The 19,326-nt window shown below is 40.3% G+C and overlaps 1 protein-coding gene across 5 annotated transcripts in view; it reads right to left on the bottom strand.

The window, feature by feature from the left end:
• The window catches only part of NFIA (nuclear factor I A), a 413,568-nt gene that overhangs the window by 183,403 nt on the left and 210,839 nt on the right, over positions 1 to 19,326 (bottom strand). For all 5 annotated transcript variants that reach the window (XM_088835345.1, XM_055402525.2, XM_088835344.1 and 2 more), the window contains exon 3: positions 18,262 to 18,327. In XM_088835345.1, the coding sequence (XP_088691471.1) occupies positions 18,262 to 18,327 (66 nt within the window). The remainder of the gene's footprint in view (positions 1 to 18,261; positions 18,328 to 19,326) is intronic.

Genomic DNA, 19,326 nt, shown 5'->3' with positions numbered 1-19,326 from the left:
AAAGGAGACCCTCTAAGAACATCAGATTGTAAAATTCAAGGAAATAAGATACAGTGAAACTCCTCTGCATTTAGAACTAAACAAGAACAAGAAGAGTTTCACTGGTGACTCAGTTTGTAAAGAATCCACCTGCAATGCAGGAAACCCAAGTTCGATCTCTGGGTCGGGAAGACCTCCTGGAGAAGGAAATGGCAACCCACTTCAGTATTTTTGCCTGGAAAATTCCATGGACAGAGGAGCCTGATGGGCTATAGTCCATGGGGTCGCAAGAGGGGGACCCAACTTAGTGACTAAACTGCAACCAAGAACAAGCAGCAGTTCAGAGAGGAGAGGGTAAGGGAGAGAAGGGTGGTGGTAACACGGCACGGCAACACAGCAGTTTGAGCAACAGAGTGTGTAAAATCAGTGTGCAGTGGCTTGTGTATTCTGAGGGCTCCCTCCCCACTCCATTACCATACAACTCCACCAACCTCAGCAACTCAGAGAAGTTCTGTGCGTACACAGAACAGAATTATGGAGAAAAGGTTCATCCCAACATCTCGGGCACAGGCCACGGAAGAGGGCTAGTACATCTTGAAAAAGGACCTATCGCTTAAACTAACTGCAGGTGTAGGAACTGAGAACCAGAAGGGACCTTAGCCTGAAAGCCCACCCAGAAGCATGCAGAAACACTGGGTGAAGTTCAGATTGTTTCAGAGTGTGGAGTGGAGGTTTGAGCTCATTCTAAGGTGCAAGAAAGTTATAGGTAATATCTAGGAACAAACATACATTTCAGTATTAAGGTCAAATGTTAAATAAAGCTCTTGTATGAACACCTATAGCTTAACTATTGCTGCTTCTTGCATAGCTTTTATCATTTGTACCCACTTTCATCACGGACCCTAAATACCTTCAGGAGATCAGTTAAAATTCATGGCAAATATTTATTTAAATATTCACCTTCCTTATTAGAATATATGTTTGATGAACATTGGGGCTGCACCTCATTTATCTTTATATTCTCATTGCCTAACACAAGGATTAGCACATACATTATGAATAACAAATATACGGATGAATTGGAAAGGGGTGAAATTACTTTTAAATATACATTTCCATGAAAAGACTTTAAACTCCTAAAATGGTGGTTATCAGGGACTAGGGGTGGGGAAATGCAAGAGATGTTACTTCAGGGTGCATACAACTAGTGGATAAGTAAGTCAGGAGCTCTAATACACAGTATGGTGATTATAGACAACAATACTATATTATACACATCAGACTTGCTAAGAGAGTGGATCCTAACTGTTCCCAACACTAGAAAATGGTAATTGTGTAATGCCAGAGGTGTCACCTAATGCTACAATGGCAATCATATTGCAATGTAAAGGTATCAAATCAGCTTTAAACATACAAGATGTTATATGTCAAATATATCTCAGTTTGAAAAAAAGACTTTTTCAAAGGTATAGCGAACAAACTAGTGGTTATCAGTGGGGAGAGGAATGTGGGAAGGGGCAAGATAGGGATGGGAGCGGGAAAAACTTGAAGCTCCCTGGGGCAAGATCCATTCATTCACTCATTCATTCACTCCAAAATATTTATTTGATTGCCAGGTACTATGTTTGGAACAGAAATTCCTTCCTGCAAACATCGATTTCTTCCCCCAAGGGTAGTCTAGTCTACATTATCTAGAATAGCAATGTCCTCAAAATACGTATTAGGGAGACCGGAAGAAAACATTAGGGTTTCTATTTATTTTTATTTTGCATCTTCTAAAAAATAATGATGCATTTGTTATTAATAATGCCATCTCCCTCACTTGGTACCTATGTCAGATTGTCACACGTGACACATGTTAGCATTATCCCTAGGGAAATGTGGAATTCTGCAAATCTTTCTTATTGGTTTAATTTTAAGCATATTGTGACATATTACTCTTTACATGAGTTGATGTTCAACTAAAACAAGTGATGGGATTGTCTAGTTTTAACTGATTAACCACTACTGTCCCCATCATAGGTGTATCATCACCACTGTCATTCTCTAACCTCATGTTTGCCATTTCCCTGGGAAGAAGGAGCAGGACATAGAGAAAACGCACTGAAATAATACAAGTATTGTACTAATAATACAAATTATTTGAGATTATCATTGCTGAGTGTAAAGCATTCCAAGACATTTCAAAGCACCTCACTGCTTATCATCTGTACAATGCCAGAGCCTTCCCCAGAAAACCAAAGCAGCACTTCCTCTGCTATTCACTAGCTATTGACCATGGATCTGTGCCTCAACCTCCCTGAACCTCATCCTCTAGGTCTCAGATTAGGCCTAATTAAGACAACACAGTGCAACAATTTAAAGGGCCTCAGTTCAGTTCACTCACTCAGTCGTGTCTGACTCTTTGCGACGCCATGAATCACAGCACGCCAGGCCTCCCTGTCCATCACCAACTCCTGAAGTTCACTCAAACTCATGTCCATTGAGTCAGTGATGCCATCCAGCCATCTCATTCTCGGTCGTCCCCTTCTCCTCCCGCCCCCAATCCCTCCCAGCATCAGAGTCTTTTCCAGTGAGTCAACTTGTCGCATGAGGTAGCCAAAGTATTGGAGTTTCAGCTTTAGCATCAGTCCCTCCAATGAACACCCAGGACTGATCCCCTCTAGAATGGACTGGATGGATCTCCTTGCAGTCCAAGGGACTCTCAAGAGTCTTCTCCAACACCACAGTTCAAAAGCATCAATTCTTCGGCGATCAGCTTTCTTCACAGTCCAACTCTCACATCCATACATGACCATGGGATAAACCATAGCCTTGACTAGACGGACCTTTGTTGGCAAAGTAATGTCTCTGCTTTTTAATATACTATCTAGGTTTGTCATAACTTTCCTTCCAAGGAGTAAGCGTCTTTTAATTTCATGGCTGCAATCAGCATCCACAGTGATTTTGGAGCCCAAAAAAATAAAGTCTGACACTGTTTCCACTGTTTCCCTATCTCTTTCCCATGAAGTGATGGGACCAGATGCCATGATCTTTGTTTTCTGAATGTTGACCTTCAAGCCAACCTTTTCACTCTCCTCTTTCACTTTCATCAAGAGACTTTTTAGTTCCTCTTCACTTTCTGCCATAAGGGTGGTGTCATCTACATATATGAGGTTATTGATAATTCTCCCGGCAATCTTGATTCCAGCTTGTGCTTCTTCCAGCCCAGCGTTCCTCATGATGTACTCTGCATATAAGTTAAAGAAGCAGGGTGACGATATACAACCTTGACGCACTCCTTTTCCTATTTGGAACCAGTCTGTTGTTCCATGTCCAGTTCTAACTGTTGCTTCCTGACCTGCATACAGGTTTCTCAAGAGGCAGGTCAGGTGGTCTGGGATTCCCATCTCTTTCAGAATTTTCCACACTTTATTGTGATCCACACAATCAAAGGCTTTGGCATAGTCAATGAAGCAGAAATAGATGCTTGTCTGGAACTCTCTTGCTTTCTCCATGATCCAGCGGATGTTGGCAATTTGATCTCTGGTGCCTCTGCCTTTTCTAAAACCTGCTTGTACATCTGGAAGTTCACAGTTCACATATTGCTGAAGCCTGGCTTGGAGAATTTTGAGCATGACTTTACTAGAGTGTGCTGCTGTTGCTGCTAAGTCGCTTCAGTCGTGTCCAACTCTGTGCGACCCCATAGACGGCAACCAACCAGGCTCCCCTGTCCCTGGGATTCTCCAGGCAAGAACACTGGAGTGGGTTGCCATTTCCTTCTCCAACTAGCGTGTGAGATGAGTGCAACTGTGCGGTAGTTTGAGCATTCTCTGGCATTGCCTTTCTTTGGGATTGGAATGAAGACTGACCTTTTCCAGTCCTGTGGCTACCGCTGAGTTTTCTAATTTTGCCGGCATATTGAGTGCAGCACGTTCACAGCATCATCTTTCAGGATTTGAAATAGCTCAACTGGAATTCCATCACCTCCACTAGCTTTGTTCGTAGTGATGCTTTCTATGGCCCACTTGACTTCACATTCCAAGATGTCTGGCACTAGGTCAGTGATCACGCCATCGTGATTATCTTGGTCATGACACACTATTATTCTACTGAGGTCAGTTTTCTCACCACTCTTATTGATGCACAGAATCCACACAGGAAGAGTTCTGAACCCAGAACACAAATGTCCAACACAACAATGTATGATTAGGTGACCCAAACTTTGTTAAGCTACTGTATTCTGAAAGTATGGTTTCTTGGGTCAATTTATATAGAGAAGTGCTACACAAGTCTCTTACTTTAAGCAGCTTTTTCCAGTGACCCTTACTATCAAAGCTAGTGGTGGTGATGGAATTCCAGTTGAGCTATTTCAAACCTTGAAAGATGATGCTGTGAAAGTGCTGCACTCAATATGCCAGCAAATTTGGAAAACTCAGCAGTGGCCATGCCAAACTCTGCTTCATGCCAAAGCCTTTGACTGTGTGGATCACAATAAACTGTGGAAAATTCTGAAAGAGATGGGAATCCCAGACCACCTGACCTGCCTCTTGAGAAACCTGTATGCAGGTCAGGAAGCAACAGTCAGAACTGGACATGGAACAACAGACTGGTTCCAAATAGGAAAAGGAGTGCGTCAAGGTTGTATATTGTCACCCTGCTTCTTTAACTTATATGCAGAGTACATCATGAGGAACGCTGGGCTGGAAGAAGCACAAGCCGGAATCAAGATTGCTGGGAGAAATATCAATAATCTCAGATATGCTGATGACACTACCCTTATGGCAGAAAGTGAAGAGGAACTCAAAAGCCTCTTGATGAAAGTGAAAGAGGAGAGTGAAAAGGTTGGCTTGAAGCTCAACATTCAGAAAACAAAGATCATGGCATCTGGTCCCATCACTTCATGGAAAAGAGATGGGGAAACAGTGGAAACAGTGTCAGACTTTATTTTTGGGGGCTCCAAAATCACTGCAGATGCTGATTGCAGCCATGAAATTAAAAGACGCTTGCTCCTTGGAAGGAAAGTTATGACCAACCTTGATAATATATTAAAAAGCAGAGACATTACTTTGCCAACCAAGGTCCATCTAGTCAAGGCTATGGTTTTTCCCGTGGTCATGTATGGATGTGAGAGTTGGACTGTGAAGAAAGCTGATCGCCGAAGAATTGATGCTTTTGAACTGTGGTGTTGGAGAAGACTCTTGAGAGTCCCTTGTACTGTAAGGAGATCCAACCAGTCCATTCTAAGGGAGATCGATCCTGGGTGTTCATTGGAAGGACTGATGCTGAAGCTGAAACTGCAATACTTTGGCCACCTCATGCGAAGAGTTGACTCACTGGAAAAGACTCTGATGCTGGGAGGGATTGGGGGCGGGAGGAGAAGGGGACAACCGAGAATGAGATGGCTGGATTGCATCACCGACTCTGTGGACATGAGTTTGAGTGAACTCCGGGAGTTGGTGATGGACAGGGAGGCCTGCCGTGCTGTGATTCACGGGGTCGCGGAGAGTCGGACACAGCTGAGCGACTGAACTGAACTGAACTTACTATCAATTCTGCTTAGACAGAAGTAAGTTTAACAATATCTGTTGAAAAGATGAATAAAAGTATACATATGGAGATGATGAGCAGCCCTGGGCATGACTCCTCTTTATTGGTTCTTCCTGGTACCTGCTTTTCTCTTATTCCCTCTCCTTCCAAAGGGAAAGTTAAACGCTATTATTAACTACTGGTCTACTGCAGAGACTTTTGTATGTTCTCACCGTTAAAGACATCTTAAAATATTTTCTTCTCGTGGAGCCTATTTCTCAAAGTATTTATCTTACCATCTTTACTAAATACTGGATCATTTATCTCTCCTCCATCTTTTGTTAGATGAATTCAAACTACAACTGCCAAACAAGTCTCTCTCTGTGTTACACGACCAGTGAGCTCACAAAGTCAAAAGCAAAAATTGTCAGCCTATGCATCTTATTATCTAGGGAAAAATGCACAATTTCTTTTAAGAATTTTTTTCTTTGACCCCATTCAAGAACCACCAGTTGGTAACCACTGGTCAGGAACACTGTTAGCGCATGTTGAATTTTACTTATCTATCTTTCATGATAGCAATTTGCAAATCTACTAGAACTCACTGCACGTGCATGTCCTGAACACTGCTACCTTTAGAAATGACTGATGCTCTGACAACAAGGTGACTCGTCCCTTCCCTATATTAAAGATCTCACTTCTAGTCCCAAACTGCAAGAAGGCATTAAATTGAAAAGCTTTCAGTTTGGACAGCATTTGCAATTTTAAAAGAAGATAAACCTCTCTAAGGAGTTAACATGATCTGTGAATGGGGGACATGCTAGGAATCAGATATCCTAATGAACTTTGTCTTACTCACTTGAAATGGAGAATTAACCGATTCTTTTAAATAATTCAGAAATCTAAAATCAAAGGGATGATGTACAAATTTCTGTTGTACTGCACAAAAATGGGGAGTGGAAATAAACTCCCTATTTTTTATGTTTTCAATAAAATTACATTCCTACATCTTTTCCAAGTGAAATACTTTCAAATTTATTGGCAATCATAATTGTTTTATGCCATCCAACAACTACAACGGCATCTAGTATAAACACCTTACAACTACTTTTATACTTTCCACCTTCAGCACAAAAATAAAATGCAAATTTAGTCCATTGTTTAAAAATATTCACTGTTGATCCATATAGGAATAGTGCTTGAGACTGTAGGAAAAAGAGTAAAAATGTTCATATGAAAAATAAGAACATAATTTTTCCAAAAGAATGTAATTTTGCCCCCAAAATTAAAAACAAGAAAATGACGCATTCCAGATTGCCATCTAGCACAGAGTTTGTTTCCATGAAGCAAAGAGGTGGATGATAGAAAGGTAGACTACACTTTATTGTGTATCTCCTATGAATTACTACAAGTTCTGGGCAATTTATACATACACACATCCACAGAGATATATCCATATATATAATCTGTACAGAAACAGTCCTTTTAGTTCCGAGGATTAATTAAGTCTGTGGGTGCCTGAGCAAGGCTGAGGCAGATACCTAAAAGTATGAGATGCTCATCCTAAATGATGGGCACAGGGAGGGAAAGGAACGAACACTGCTTAAGCTCAAAACAAAACAGCAACTAAAATACATTTCCTGAGAAGGTGATGGCATCCCACCTTATAAATGAGAAAACACAAGTCCAAGAGTTTGCCCAAATTTACGTCATCAATAAGTTACAGAAACAGAGTTTGAACACTGTTCTTTCTATAATGTAAGGTCATGGTTAAGCAATTAGCTTCTGACATGGAAGTTTGAAAACTCTGTCCTGTGAGTATTCTTTCTGCCTTCTTGACTGTGGGAAAGCTACCTAAAATCTTTTGTGTCTCAGTTTCCTCATCTGTAAAATGGATACACTAATAATACTGATCTCCAAGGGTTGTATTAGAGTGAAAGATCATGAATCTAGAACTCTTGGCAGTGCCTTGCTGTGGTGGCCATAAAAATGAACCACTCATATCACATGTGACAAGAAGCACCACTGCCTGACAACTCTAATCGCTCCCCTCTGGATTTACTACCATGTTTGTTCCAGAGAGCTTCCTCCAGGCTCCCAGTAAATGATCAAAGAAGAGGATACTAACGCAGACTGGTTCCTACAGGAAGCAAAAAAAAAAAACTTTATAACAAGTGACTGGCTCAAAGACTTTCCATTGGCCTGTACAAAACTTTCTTAGAAGCTCCCTGACGTCCAGGATTCTTCCTCCCCAATCCTCCTTCCTTTCCTCTCTCCTCTCACAGGTATCAGCTCAGTATTGCAGTCTGAAGCCTCTGCAGCCAACCTGGCTCCCTCCCTTTATAGCTCACAGATTTTAGCCCTCAAAATCCCTGCACATCTAATTCCGTAAGGGCATATTCTTCTTGGGAGACCTAAACTACCACACCAGCACATGGAAAACCCACAACAAATGTGAGCTATTCCATCTTTCATGAGGCAAACAGTCTGCCAATAACTAGGACTTGCGACAAGATATACTTCCTTTGAAGAAGTGACTCACACGATGTCCCTATGCCTTACTCAATTACAGTTCCACTAATTAAATTTACACACTGACCTGGATGGGCTGAATGGCTCTCAACCACAGTATTGTATCTACTGACTACGCCCCACAAGTGGCTTATTGTTCCAAGATAACTACGGGGCTACCGGCAAATGCAGAATGAGTGGAATTTAAGCAGTTGAGTCATTAGAACTTCGTGATACTCTTCTCAGGTCTCGTTTCCAGCAGGTTAAATTCCAGTGGTTTGAACCTTTGTGATCACTGAAATCATCACAGACTAATTGAATCTTTTCCAGTGCTGCTGTTACTGCTGCCCATGTAACCTCCGTGGGAGTGTGCAGAGAACTAGGACTGGTGGCCAGATAAAATACATGACTTGGTTTAGATAAACAAGTCCTTTTTTGTAATAAATAGAGCCCATGTAATACTGAAATAATTATTTGTGGTGGTTCTGCAAAGCAAATTTAACTTGGTATCTTGTGTTTTTATTTGCTAAATCTAGCAACAATTGGGAAGGAAAAAAAAAATCAAGCTTCATGGTCATGGACTTGAGACCTGAGGATTTACAATCTAAACAGAATCCTGAGATAAGGGTTAAACTGCAGCCCCACAGATTTGATCTCTATTAAATGAAAAAAAGAATTGTTTGCATGAGAGAGTATGTGAAGCCAAATATCCTATGCAAGTGACTCTGTTTTCAGTAACGTATGCATAAGGGAAAACCTTTGGGGATACTAAAAGATATTGCCATGGCAGACGACAGTCTCCTTCTTTGACAATGCTATGAATTAGGCCTTTTTGCTTTGTTCAACACTCAATATTAAGTATCTAACACAGCACAAGAGCTCAGGGCATATCCACCACATCAAGAAATGTATGGATTTGGTATGTGCATTCCCTTGTCGAGCATATTACTGTTTATCAAGGATTTTCTATGTCTTTCCTTGGCCAACAGAGTTCAGCATAATTTGGCTTCCTGCTAGCCCTGTCGCCAACTGCTCTTCTTTCACTTATGTACCACAAGCCACCCTAACCCTGACTGTTCCTCCAACATGCCTCTGGGTCTTTCCATTTACTGTTCTCTCTTTCTAGAAGAGAAGTCCCAAATATCTGCATAGTTCTCTTCTTTACCATCATCAAATCTTAGCTCAAAAGTCAACAGGTCAAAAAGGCCTTCCCTGACTACCTTCTGTAAAAGAGTGCCCTACACTCCACCGTTTAGCCCTTGTGTGTGCATGCATGCTAAGTCACTTCAGTCCTGTCCAACTCTGTAGCCCCCCAGGCTCCTCTGTCCATGGGATTCTCCAGACAAAAATACAGGAGTGGATTGCCATGCCTTCCTCCAGGCGATCTTCCCGACCCAGGGATGGCCAAGTCTCCTTTGGCTCCTGCATTGGCAGCAGGTTCTTTACCACTTTCTAGTGTCACCTAGAAAGCCCCGTTTTTCTTTATCTAGCTTTGTTTTTCTTCATAATATTTAACATCACTTGTTATATTATGTGTGTTTTCTTCCAGCAGAGATGTTATCTATTTTACTCAGTAAATCTGGTTCTGAGAATACATCTGATAAATATTTGTTGAAATATTTATGAATGAAGCCTTTTCCCCCTTACTAGACCACCAGGTCCTCCAGAACAGGAAGTCTGATCCATCTCTGTAGTCCCTCAATGCATCCAGTACATAGTCCAAATGTACCCAGCAGATTATTAATAACTATCTGGGCTCCCCAGGTGGCTCAGTGGTAAAGAATCTGCCTGCCAATGCAGGAGACATAAGAGATACAGATTCAATCCCTGGGTTGGGAAGATCCCCTGGAAAAGGGAATGGCAACTCACTCCAATATTCTTGCCTGGAGAATCCCATGGACAGAGGAACCTGATTGGCAGCATTCCATGGGGTTGCAAAGAGTTGGACATGACTGAGTGACTGAGCAAGCAGATGACTTGTAAGAAAATTGAGGTACAGGTCTTTAAGTGGCTTGGACAACTGATTTCTCCTTAACAGATGCTCAGTGTCAGGCTTATAATGGCAGCTCTCCTTTGCTAATCTGACCTGTTCAGAAGCTGTGATTTGGCTTCTATTTGTTCATCTCTTGAGTTTACAAATTCAGCTCTCTGAGAAGCTCTCTGGTTGCAAAATACCTACAGAGATCTAAGAAAACACTGACTTTCCTTCATGGAGAGATTGTTGGAAATCTATTCCTATTTTGCTAGGATTCACCACAACATCCTTTATACTTCTCTCTTTGGATATTCGCCATACGATGCCTGTGGATAAGGCATATGAGACTCCCCTGTTCTCTTTGGGCTAAAATCAACCAAGTATAGCACTTAACAATTGAGAAGGGGCAGAGTAATCTGCAGTAAATACTACCCATCCCCCAACCTCGATTTGCGCTATCCCAGTAGATTTCCTTAACAACGAGGCAATGCCAAGGGAACAGAGTTGCCTGGAGCTGAGTGAAGCCTGAAGAAGAGAAGAAGAATGAGGAAGCTGTAGAGGGAAAAGGTGCCAAAAATCCTTGTGGCCACATGAATTTTTCTAGCAGACAACTAATCAATCTGGATTAGCGGCTCCAAATCCCCAAATAAATTATTTATATTGCATTCAGTTTACTAATATGATCCACAAATGGATAATTCTTTCCCCAAAATAATATACAGGATTTAAATCAACAAATTCACCCTCAGGTGTCAAATCAGACCCTATTATGTGTGGCAAAGAGAGCTTATACACTATTCCTGACCCAAACTAGCCTCCCTGATAATTCACCACATGGATTTTTCAGTGACAGAGAGCAGTATATGAAAGCGACCATTAGGAGTGCACTGCAGGTCCTTCTAAGAAGATCTGCCAAAGGGTTCTATCAGGGCCTGTCCAGGGTTCAAACACAGGGAACAGAGAACACTGCAGATGGCGCTGCCACTGAACACCAGGTGCACCATCCACCACAACTCCACACCACTGTGATTTGATGACGGCCCCTCATTTGATTTCTTTTCTGAGCCCAATTCAAATATGAACAGCATTGCTTCCTGTTTTGAGAATCGAGATCTATGGATATATATACACAATCCCATATAAATTATAAACAAACACCTAAAATCACTTTTCTACTTGCAATGTTACATCCAAACGGTTGTTTCTCCTGGACCAGGAGTCATAGACATAGAACAAATTTGAGGACCAGAAAGACACCCCTTTATATCTTCTTTCCTCTATACAATTTGTGCGTGAGGGGATTGGTTGGGGGGGGGACGGGGTTGCAGCTGAGGGGGGGGAGGGGAACGGAGTTGCGGGGTGGGGGGTAGAGGGTTGTGTCTGAAATAGACCACCCAGCCAGTCCATTTCAGAATTTGGAAATCAGGGGAATGGAGTCTAATCCATTCCCTATTTTGGCTACTAGCCAACCACTTAAAGTCTGTTCACCTAGTTAGCCTGTATATGTAGACAATAAAATACCCCTAATGTGAGAAGTAAACGACTTCTTTAAAATGACAAATTTCCTCCTCCTCTTTTCAGTTGAAAAGACTCTTTTACTACCCTGGATCCTGTGGTAAATAAAGCTCAGAGTACTCTATACTGTGTTAAGCCTGTGGGGGAAGCCTCCAGTCTCACCTGTTACCTCGTCTTTTTAAACTCAAGATTCAAGAATTTACTTTGTTTGGAGGCATTTCTAAAGAGCCCCTGCAAACAATGATGGTTCACATTTGCTAATAATATTTAAAGAAAGCACAATCCACCTGGCCTCAGTCCCCAGTCTCTAAAACAAAACAAGATAGACTAGCTCCATCTCATTGCTGAAAATTCATCAGTCAGAATTTAATTACACAGATCTGGAAACCAGAAGGCATTTAGGTTTTAATGTTTCCCTGAGTTGGGACCTTTACAATATTTAGAATACTGATCATTACTGTTATTGCTGCTATTTTGGTGGTCACTCTACTGTGTCTGTCCCTGCAGGGTTTTTGGAAAGAACACTGCTGAGAAAAACTGTTGCTAGGTAATTGTAAAAGAAAGTCATGCAAATTATGAAATATTGACAAGCTTTATTTACAAGTCAATGGTGCTAGAGTGCTCCTGCTTTCCCAATAAAATGTTAACTGTTCAGCTGTGCACTGCCTTCAAAATTCCTAAAATGACACAACTAAAATGACCAATAATCAAAATAGTTTCTGAAACAGCAGTCCATTCAGTAGCAAGAAACAATTCTTAGCATTTAGAATTATGAATTTTATTTTACCTTCCAACTATATACTAATATTATAATATCATACTGCAATATATTTCCCATAAATCTGAGGAAGTAATGAGAAAAAAGTTAAAGCAGAAGGCCTGAACTTTGTAATGAAAATATTATCAGATAAAAGAATGTTTGTCCAAAAGAGAAATATAAATTTATATTTTTTATCTCACCACCAAGTTACAGAGTTAATCCTGCATACAAATCTTAAGTCAGGAAGTCAGTATCCTTGGAAGTTATTTCGTAAGTACTGAAATACTCAAAATACAGAAATGATAACCAATGAAATACTAACAATTGAGATTCCCTGTTCATCTAGCAACACTTAGCAACAATGCCTAGTTTGGTGATACAAGATGGGAAGGACATAAACAAAGATGCTGAACATGAACACAAGATCCAACCAATACTCCAGGGTGATTTTTGAACAGGCAGATAGAGCTGGAAATTTTCAAAATCTGGGGCAAACATCATGATTAACGGCTTTCCACTGATTGCAAGTGGCCCACCTGAGAGTTGATGCCACCAACACATATGCAACCACCAGGTAAATGAGGAAGAGCCAACATGATTAAACCTAAAGAAAATCATCTAAATACCAACTCTGATTTCCTGCTATAAATACCACATTTTAAAAACCACTAAAATGAGACTATTATTATTAGCAGTTTGTACAAGTGATGAGAGATAGTAAATAGGAAAAACAAAATCCAATCAAATACATGTGAACACAGCTTTTCTTTTTCTGGCACAGGAACTGTACATTGTCTTCTCTTGTTTTAGTTAAGGGTGCATTCACAGGGAGTCCCAGTTGCGGGTGTGCTTTCAGAGTGCCAGTGCTGGACAATGCTATTCCCTCAGTCACTGCCTCAGTGTGGCCCCACGGAAGTGTGCCTGGAATTAAGTAGGAGGGCTATCACATGAGCTTCTCCCTCATGAATGCATGACCTGATGCCACAGAGAACGCAAGCTTTGGAGGACTGTTCACAGGCCCTGTAAATACTGAGGAAGCGCTGCAAGTATTCTGTGCCACAGATACTCTTAACAGTAGCCAAAGTACCTCCTGGGAATTCACAAAGGTGGTATGAGTAGATCTTCTAAGTCAAAGTCTAACACATAAGACTTAAAACCTTCAGGAACTCTTGAAAAGCCAGAAAGGGAATTTCTGTAACATGCAAAAGGACTAAATGAATGACAACAGTCAGGCTGAAAACTTGGTCGGATTCCATTCCTTATGGTCATCAACCATAAACGAACATGATGGTATTTCATATCTTTGATCACACCTGCTTATTAGGGTGGGGTGAGGGTGGAGTTACAACTTGATCTACTATGTCCATTAGAATAGCCCCGAGCTTTGGCTTCCCAGCACTATTAGTCATATCTGTGTATGTATGCCCATTTGTCATACATGTACAACTATACAACTTTCCCCCACAACCAAACTAGATTTCAACTTCTTCAGGGTTTTTATTTTTTCTTAAAAACCTCTTGGTAAATAAACAGTGAGCAAATACTCAAAAACTATGTACCACTGCACAACTGTCCCCCATACTCAAATTAGATTTTCAACTTCTCCAGGTTAGGTTTTTTTTTTCCTTAAAAGCCTCTTGGTAAATCAATAATGAGCAAATACTCAAAAACCATTTGGGGAGAATGACAGTTTATTTGTCTACCTATTAATTTTAATAAATACTAGGTATGTGTCATGTTCAAAGCATCCGAAATTGGTCATGAATTCCATCTATCAACAGCTTATAGTTTTTAATAAGGCAGATTCTATTTGGTTTGTGACAAGGAAAAATTCAGCCAAAATTAAAGACATCTAAGTGAAGTCCCTTCTTTCTAGAATAACCTTCTTGGGCATTCATTCTGAAGGTCCTAGTAACTCTGCGTCACTTCTGTAGTTCTCAACTCCTGAGAGGTAAACAGAATATGAAGAATAGAACTAAATAACAAAATAGATATGCCGCTATAGGGATTATGGACAGATTTAAGAGACTTAAACCTGACATTTCAGAACAGGGTCAGTGAGTCAGTCAGTCAGTTCAGTCACTCAGTCGTGTCCGACTCTCCGTGACCCCATGAATCACAGCACGCCAGGCCTCCCTGTCCATCACCAACTCCCGGAGTTCACTCAAACTCATGTCCACAGAGTCGGTGATGCCATCCAGACATCTCATTCTCCGTCGTCCCCTTCTCCTCCCGCCCCCAATCCTTCCCAGCATCAGAGTCTTTTCCAGTGAGTCAACTCGTCGCATGAGGTGGCCAAAGTATTGCAGTTTCAGCTTTAGCATCAGTCCCTCCAATGAACATCCAGGATTGATCTCCTTTAGAATGGACTGGTTGGATCTCCTTGCAGTATAAGGGACTCTCAAGAGTCTTCTCCAACACCACAGTTCAAAAGCATCGATTCTTCGGCGATCAGCTTTCTTCACAGTCCAACTCTCACATCCATACATGACCACGGGAAAAACCATTGCCTTGACTAGACGGACCTTTGTTGGCAAAGTAATGTCTCTGCTTTTTAATATACTATCAAGGTTGGTCATAACTTTCCTTCCAAGGAGCAAGCGTCTTTTAATTTCATGGCTGCAATCAGCATCTGCAGAACAGGGTAGGTATCTACAAAAGATGTCTCCATAGAGTCTTGGTTCATTGCTGACACTCTTCCTCTTTCTACTCCAAGTCTCCCAGCTTGTTTCCTTTTGAATATGTGTATCTCATTACAGATCCAAGCTTTAACTGGAGAGTACTGACGGTTATCTTTGAGTGCTTACTATGAACCCACATTATGCTGTTTCACAGGCATATTCTCATTTTGTTACTCAGGAGCTAGGATGTTTTAGTGTTCCTGCTGCTGCTACTGCTGCTAAATCACTTCAGTCGTGTCCGACTCTGTGCGACCCCATAGACGGCAGCCCACCAGGCTCCCCCGTCCCTGGGATTCTCCAGGCAAGAACACTGGAGTGGGTTGCCATTTCCTTCTCCATTTAGTGTTCCTATTTTACTGATAAGAAGACTGAGATTGGGGCGACACCTTACTCAAAGTCATCCAGCCTTCGTTTCATTTGAACTCAGGCCTGTTTGACTTTATAGAGGTGGAGTTCTGAATCATTACATTATACCAGTGTTGAGTTTCAGTGATTCTGACATTTTATCTCTGGGTTTCAGATAATTCCTTCAAAATTCCCATGTAATACTCTAATTGGACAAAGATTTGTTTTCTTTTACAGTTGAGTCTTAGGGGAATACAAGAAAAGAAAGCAAAAATTCTGTAGAAATAAAGAGACTAGTTGGGCAGGGGAGAAACAGCTGCATCCACTTTAGGTAAAGTTACATGGCCTAGTTTATGGTTTTGGATGAAACAGCATGTTACCATTTGTCTACTCATTCTCCATGGTTTACTAGGAAAATACCATTCGTTTCCCATTACCTTTCTCTTCAAGAGCTAGGATAAAAAGAATACTATTCCCCTCGAATATATACATAAAGAAGGAATAATGAGTTCCCACTTTATTGAAGATCAGAGTTTGTCACTTCTTCATCCACCAAGATTTCAGAAGTTCTTTAAGAGTTTTGTTGATACATTTATGAGTGTTCTCTTCTTAAAAACAAAAATGAAACAAACAAACAAACAAAAACCTTTCAGGAACTCATCTTCCATAACCTGGGGTAATGAAAATGAAAGAAAACTTGATCAAAGCAACCCCAGAAAGTCATCTAATGCATCTAAATACCTAGTCCAGAAATCTTCATTTATTTTCCTTCAGGGATTATATATCTTTAAAAAAGAGGAAAAAATAATTTTTTCCTCAAATAACTTTATCTGAGATTGACAAAAGGCAGAAAGAGGAAACTGAAGAGGCTGGTGTTCCTCTAGTCTGAACTCCAGTTGGAACTATCTAAGATGAAGCAACATCTCTTTCTCTGAAACAAATAAAAATTTGAAACACAGGAATTTATTACTGTCTCTCCTGTATAATAATACTTTCTTTCTTTGAACTCACATGATCCTTCCCAAACGGTACTGTGAATCCTTGAGGTGGCACCAAGTGATCTGCGGTTAACAATGAACTTGGCTAGTCTCACCTTGTCTTTGGCCGAAAAATTCAGGCTCAATCCTGGTTGCTTTTTGGAATGGGAAATGCACAATATCGGTATGACAGCAGCTCCAGAAAGGCATGCCAGGCCTCTCACGCTCTCAATTTATATTTGCATGTGAACAGCTTGTCGGCCATTTTATGAAGACAGATGAATCGCAGGCCTGCAAGAGGGGCAGCCAGACCCAAACACGAGAACCACACACCCTAGCAGCCCACCAGTTCTTAACAGTGAAGATAAAATGAATATCTCTGGACACAACTTCAAGCCGATTATACATAAATATATTGTATGTAAAAAAGAGATATATAAGCCATCACCTATAAGTCAAGTGGGAAATAAAGAGTGAAACTAGTCTATAAATATCACTCTTTAAAATGTCAACAAAAAATAAGATGTAGCTGTTTATGACACTAAAAACAAGCCTTCAGAGGTCTCTTTTTTTAATGTCTGCTGCAAAAAGACAACGTAAAATACCACCAAAATACCAGGATGAGGAGAGGAATAGCAAGACAGGACATATTTAATATGGGAGCCCAGCAACATTGTAGAGAATTTCTGAAGCTTGGGAAATGAACAAATCCTGAGAAATCAGTGATAGGCTATTCAAAGTGATAAAATCAATCCTCCACCCCACAACACTGACACAATTCACTTTACCTATCTATTCCAAAAGATCGGGTGGAGATCAAAACAAAAATAGAACAACAAAAATAAGACAGTCAGGAGGAATGAGGTCATTTCAAGTAAGTGAAAAAGTATGGTAGGATTATACTAACTAGAAAAATAATACAAAGAATACTGAACAACAGCCAACTTTTATTTAGTGTAAAGTACTATGAAAGATACTATTGTGAGCATGTTTTATATAGTATCTTATTTAATTCTTCAACATGTCAGTAATATTATTACCATACCACTTCAAAGAAGAAATAAATCAGTACTCTGTGAGGGTAAATAACCTATGCAAAATTACAAAGGAAAGAAAGAATAGAGGTAAAATTTGAATACAGGTCTGACACCACCACCTGAGCTTTTAGCCACGGTGCCATATTCCCTTTGAAGGTCCTTCATGGTCAAGTTATCATTAGAGGCTTCAGCTCTTTCATCAAGGAAGAGCACTATGGAACTTTATAAGATTATATCCATGAAAATGCGTAATACAGTGTTTAGCATGTGATGAGTACCACTAGTTCACTTCTCAGTTTTTACTGAAACTGATGGTTTTACTCAAATTCTAACCTATGATAACTGTTTTCGTCCTTGGAGCACATATACTACACACTTAGTATTTTAGTGGATACTATTATGTTCATATATCAAGTGTGTATTCTAGGTTAATCAAGTTCCTGCAATATACAGCTTATACATTTATGCAATCGACAAATTTTATACTGTCATGTACCCTTACTGTTTTAGACAACTTAAAGTGAAAATCTTTCAAAGGCAGACATCATTTTCTTACAGTAATTATTTAGCAGAAGCAAAAATCTTCCAAAAGGCCTCAAAAATACCTGTCAGTCAGTAAACTTAAATCATCATGAAGAAGATCGTGGGTCACTTGCCACATTAAAAGGAACTGAAATAAAAAGGCATTGGCTCCTCACTTGTGCTGTAAATGATACTCATCAGGTAAATCAACCCTGCCTCAAACAGTAACCAACTTTCTTGGGAATGAAGGTTCTTAAGAGTACTCTGATAGAGTCTGTGGCTGAGGGGAAGGGTTTGGGGCTGTTAGAGTGACCCAGAAAATTCCTTAAGTTCTCAAAAACTGTTCCTACTGTGTGGGCCACCCACTCGGGCAGACCTTGAAATCCTATTTGGTTGGCTGCTGGCTACCATGGACTCTCAGAGCAGCAACCAGAGTCCCAAACTAACTTACCATTTTCTGGCTGGTCCTTAATGTCAGCATCACTTGGCTGGCTGGGACTTTCAGATTGACTTGAATCTGAAAAACACAAAAATACAGCCAAAAATTACAGGGTCTGTGAAAGAAAGTGGATCAGAAGTGGCAGACTTTCTCAAAAGGTTCAGCGTGTAAACCAGGAGTGAGAACATTACAGGAGTGACATGGTGATCAAAAAAGAAAGAAAGAAAAAACAGGGGGAGAAGGGCAGCAGCCGCAGCAGCCCGTGCCTTCAGAGAGGACTCTCGGTTCTGTTTACACCTCCGGCAGCACTTGGCTTGAGCCAGATCATAACTTAAAACTCTTCAGAAACCATCCTCCTACACAGAGACCCTTTCCAAACTGCTCTTCTCCATTATTTATACACTAGAGTCTGATAAAGACTTCATCCTTCATTACACACATCTGAAGCTTGATTCAGAACATAATAAAGTGTCAAAACATATTTTGAAGCTGGTATATAAAAGCAACCCAAACAACAGAAACAAGTTCTGTTGATATTTAGCTCCGCATTACAGCAACAGACTATGCAGACTAACACCATTAAATACTAGAATCCTAATACTCTAGCGCCTTTACTTAAAATAACAGGATCGCTCAAAGATGTCTTTCTAAAAGGTATACATCTCCCCCCACTTTGTAAGGATTCTTTTCCTCTTGTACTGATGCATCTGGGAGATCCTAAAGAGGCTTGTGAGCAAAAACAGGTTCTTGCACACCTTTATTGGATCGCATTTATTTTTTATTTTACTGATAAAAATAAAATCATTTTTAAACTTAAAAATTTAACTCAATCAATTTAACTTCTAAATGAGACAATTTCAAATAAAGTAACATTTAATTTTAAGATGAGATAAACAAGTTAGATCAAAAACTTTCACAGAATTAGCAGCAAGCATACTTATGATACATTCTCTTGGGGAGAGGAGAAAAAAGGTCAGGCAAACTATTTCAAGGAGAGAGTTTTTTACGTAAAGCATTTTTCTGAGACTTGAAACAGTATATAACATTATCGAAAAACAAAAAATTTTCTAGAAAAAT

The sequence above is a fragment of the Moschus berezovskii genome, chromosome 4 (assembly GCF_049115385.1).
Source record: "Moschus berezovskii isolate FMDL1 chromosome 4, NW_MosBer_1.0, whole genome shotgun sequence".
Taxonomy (NCBI): Eukaryota; Metazoa; Chordata; class Mammalia; order Artiodactyla; family Moschidae; genus Moschus; species Moschus berezovskii.
Note: the sequence above shows the minus strand (reverse complement) of the source record. Positions and strands in the feature narration are given on the sequence as shown.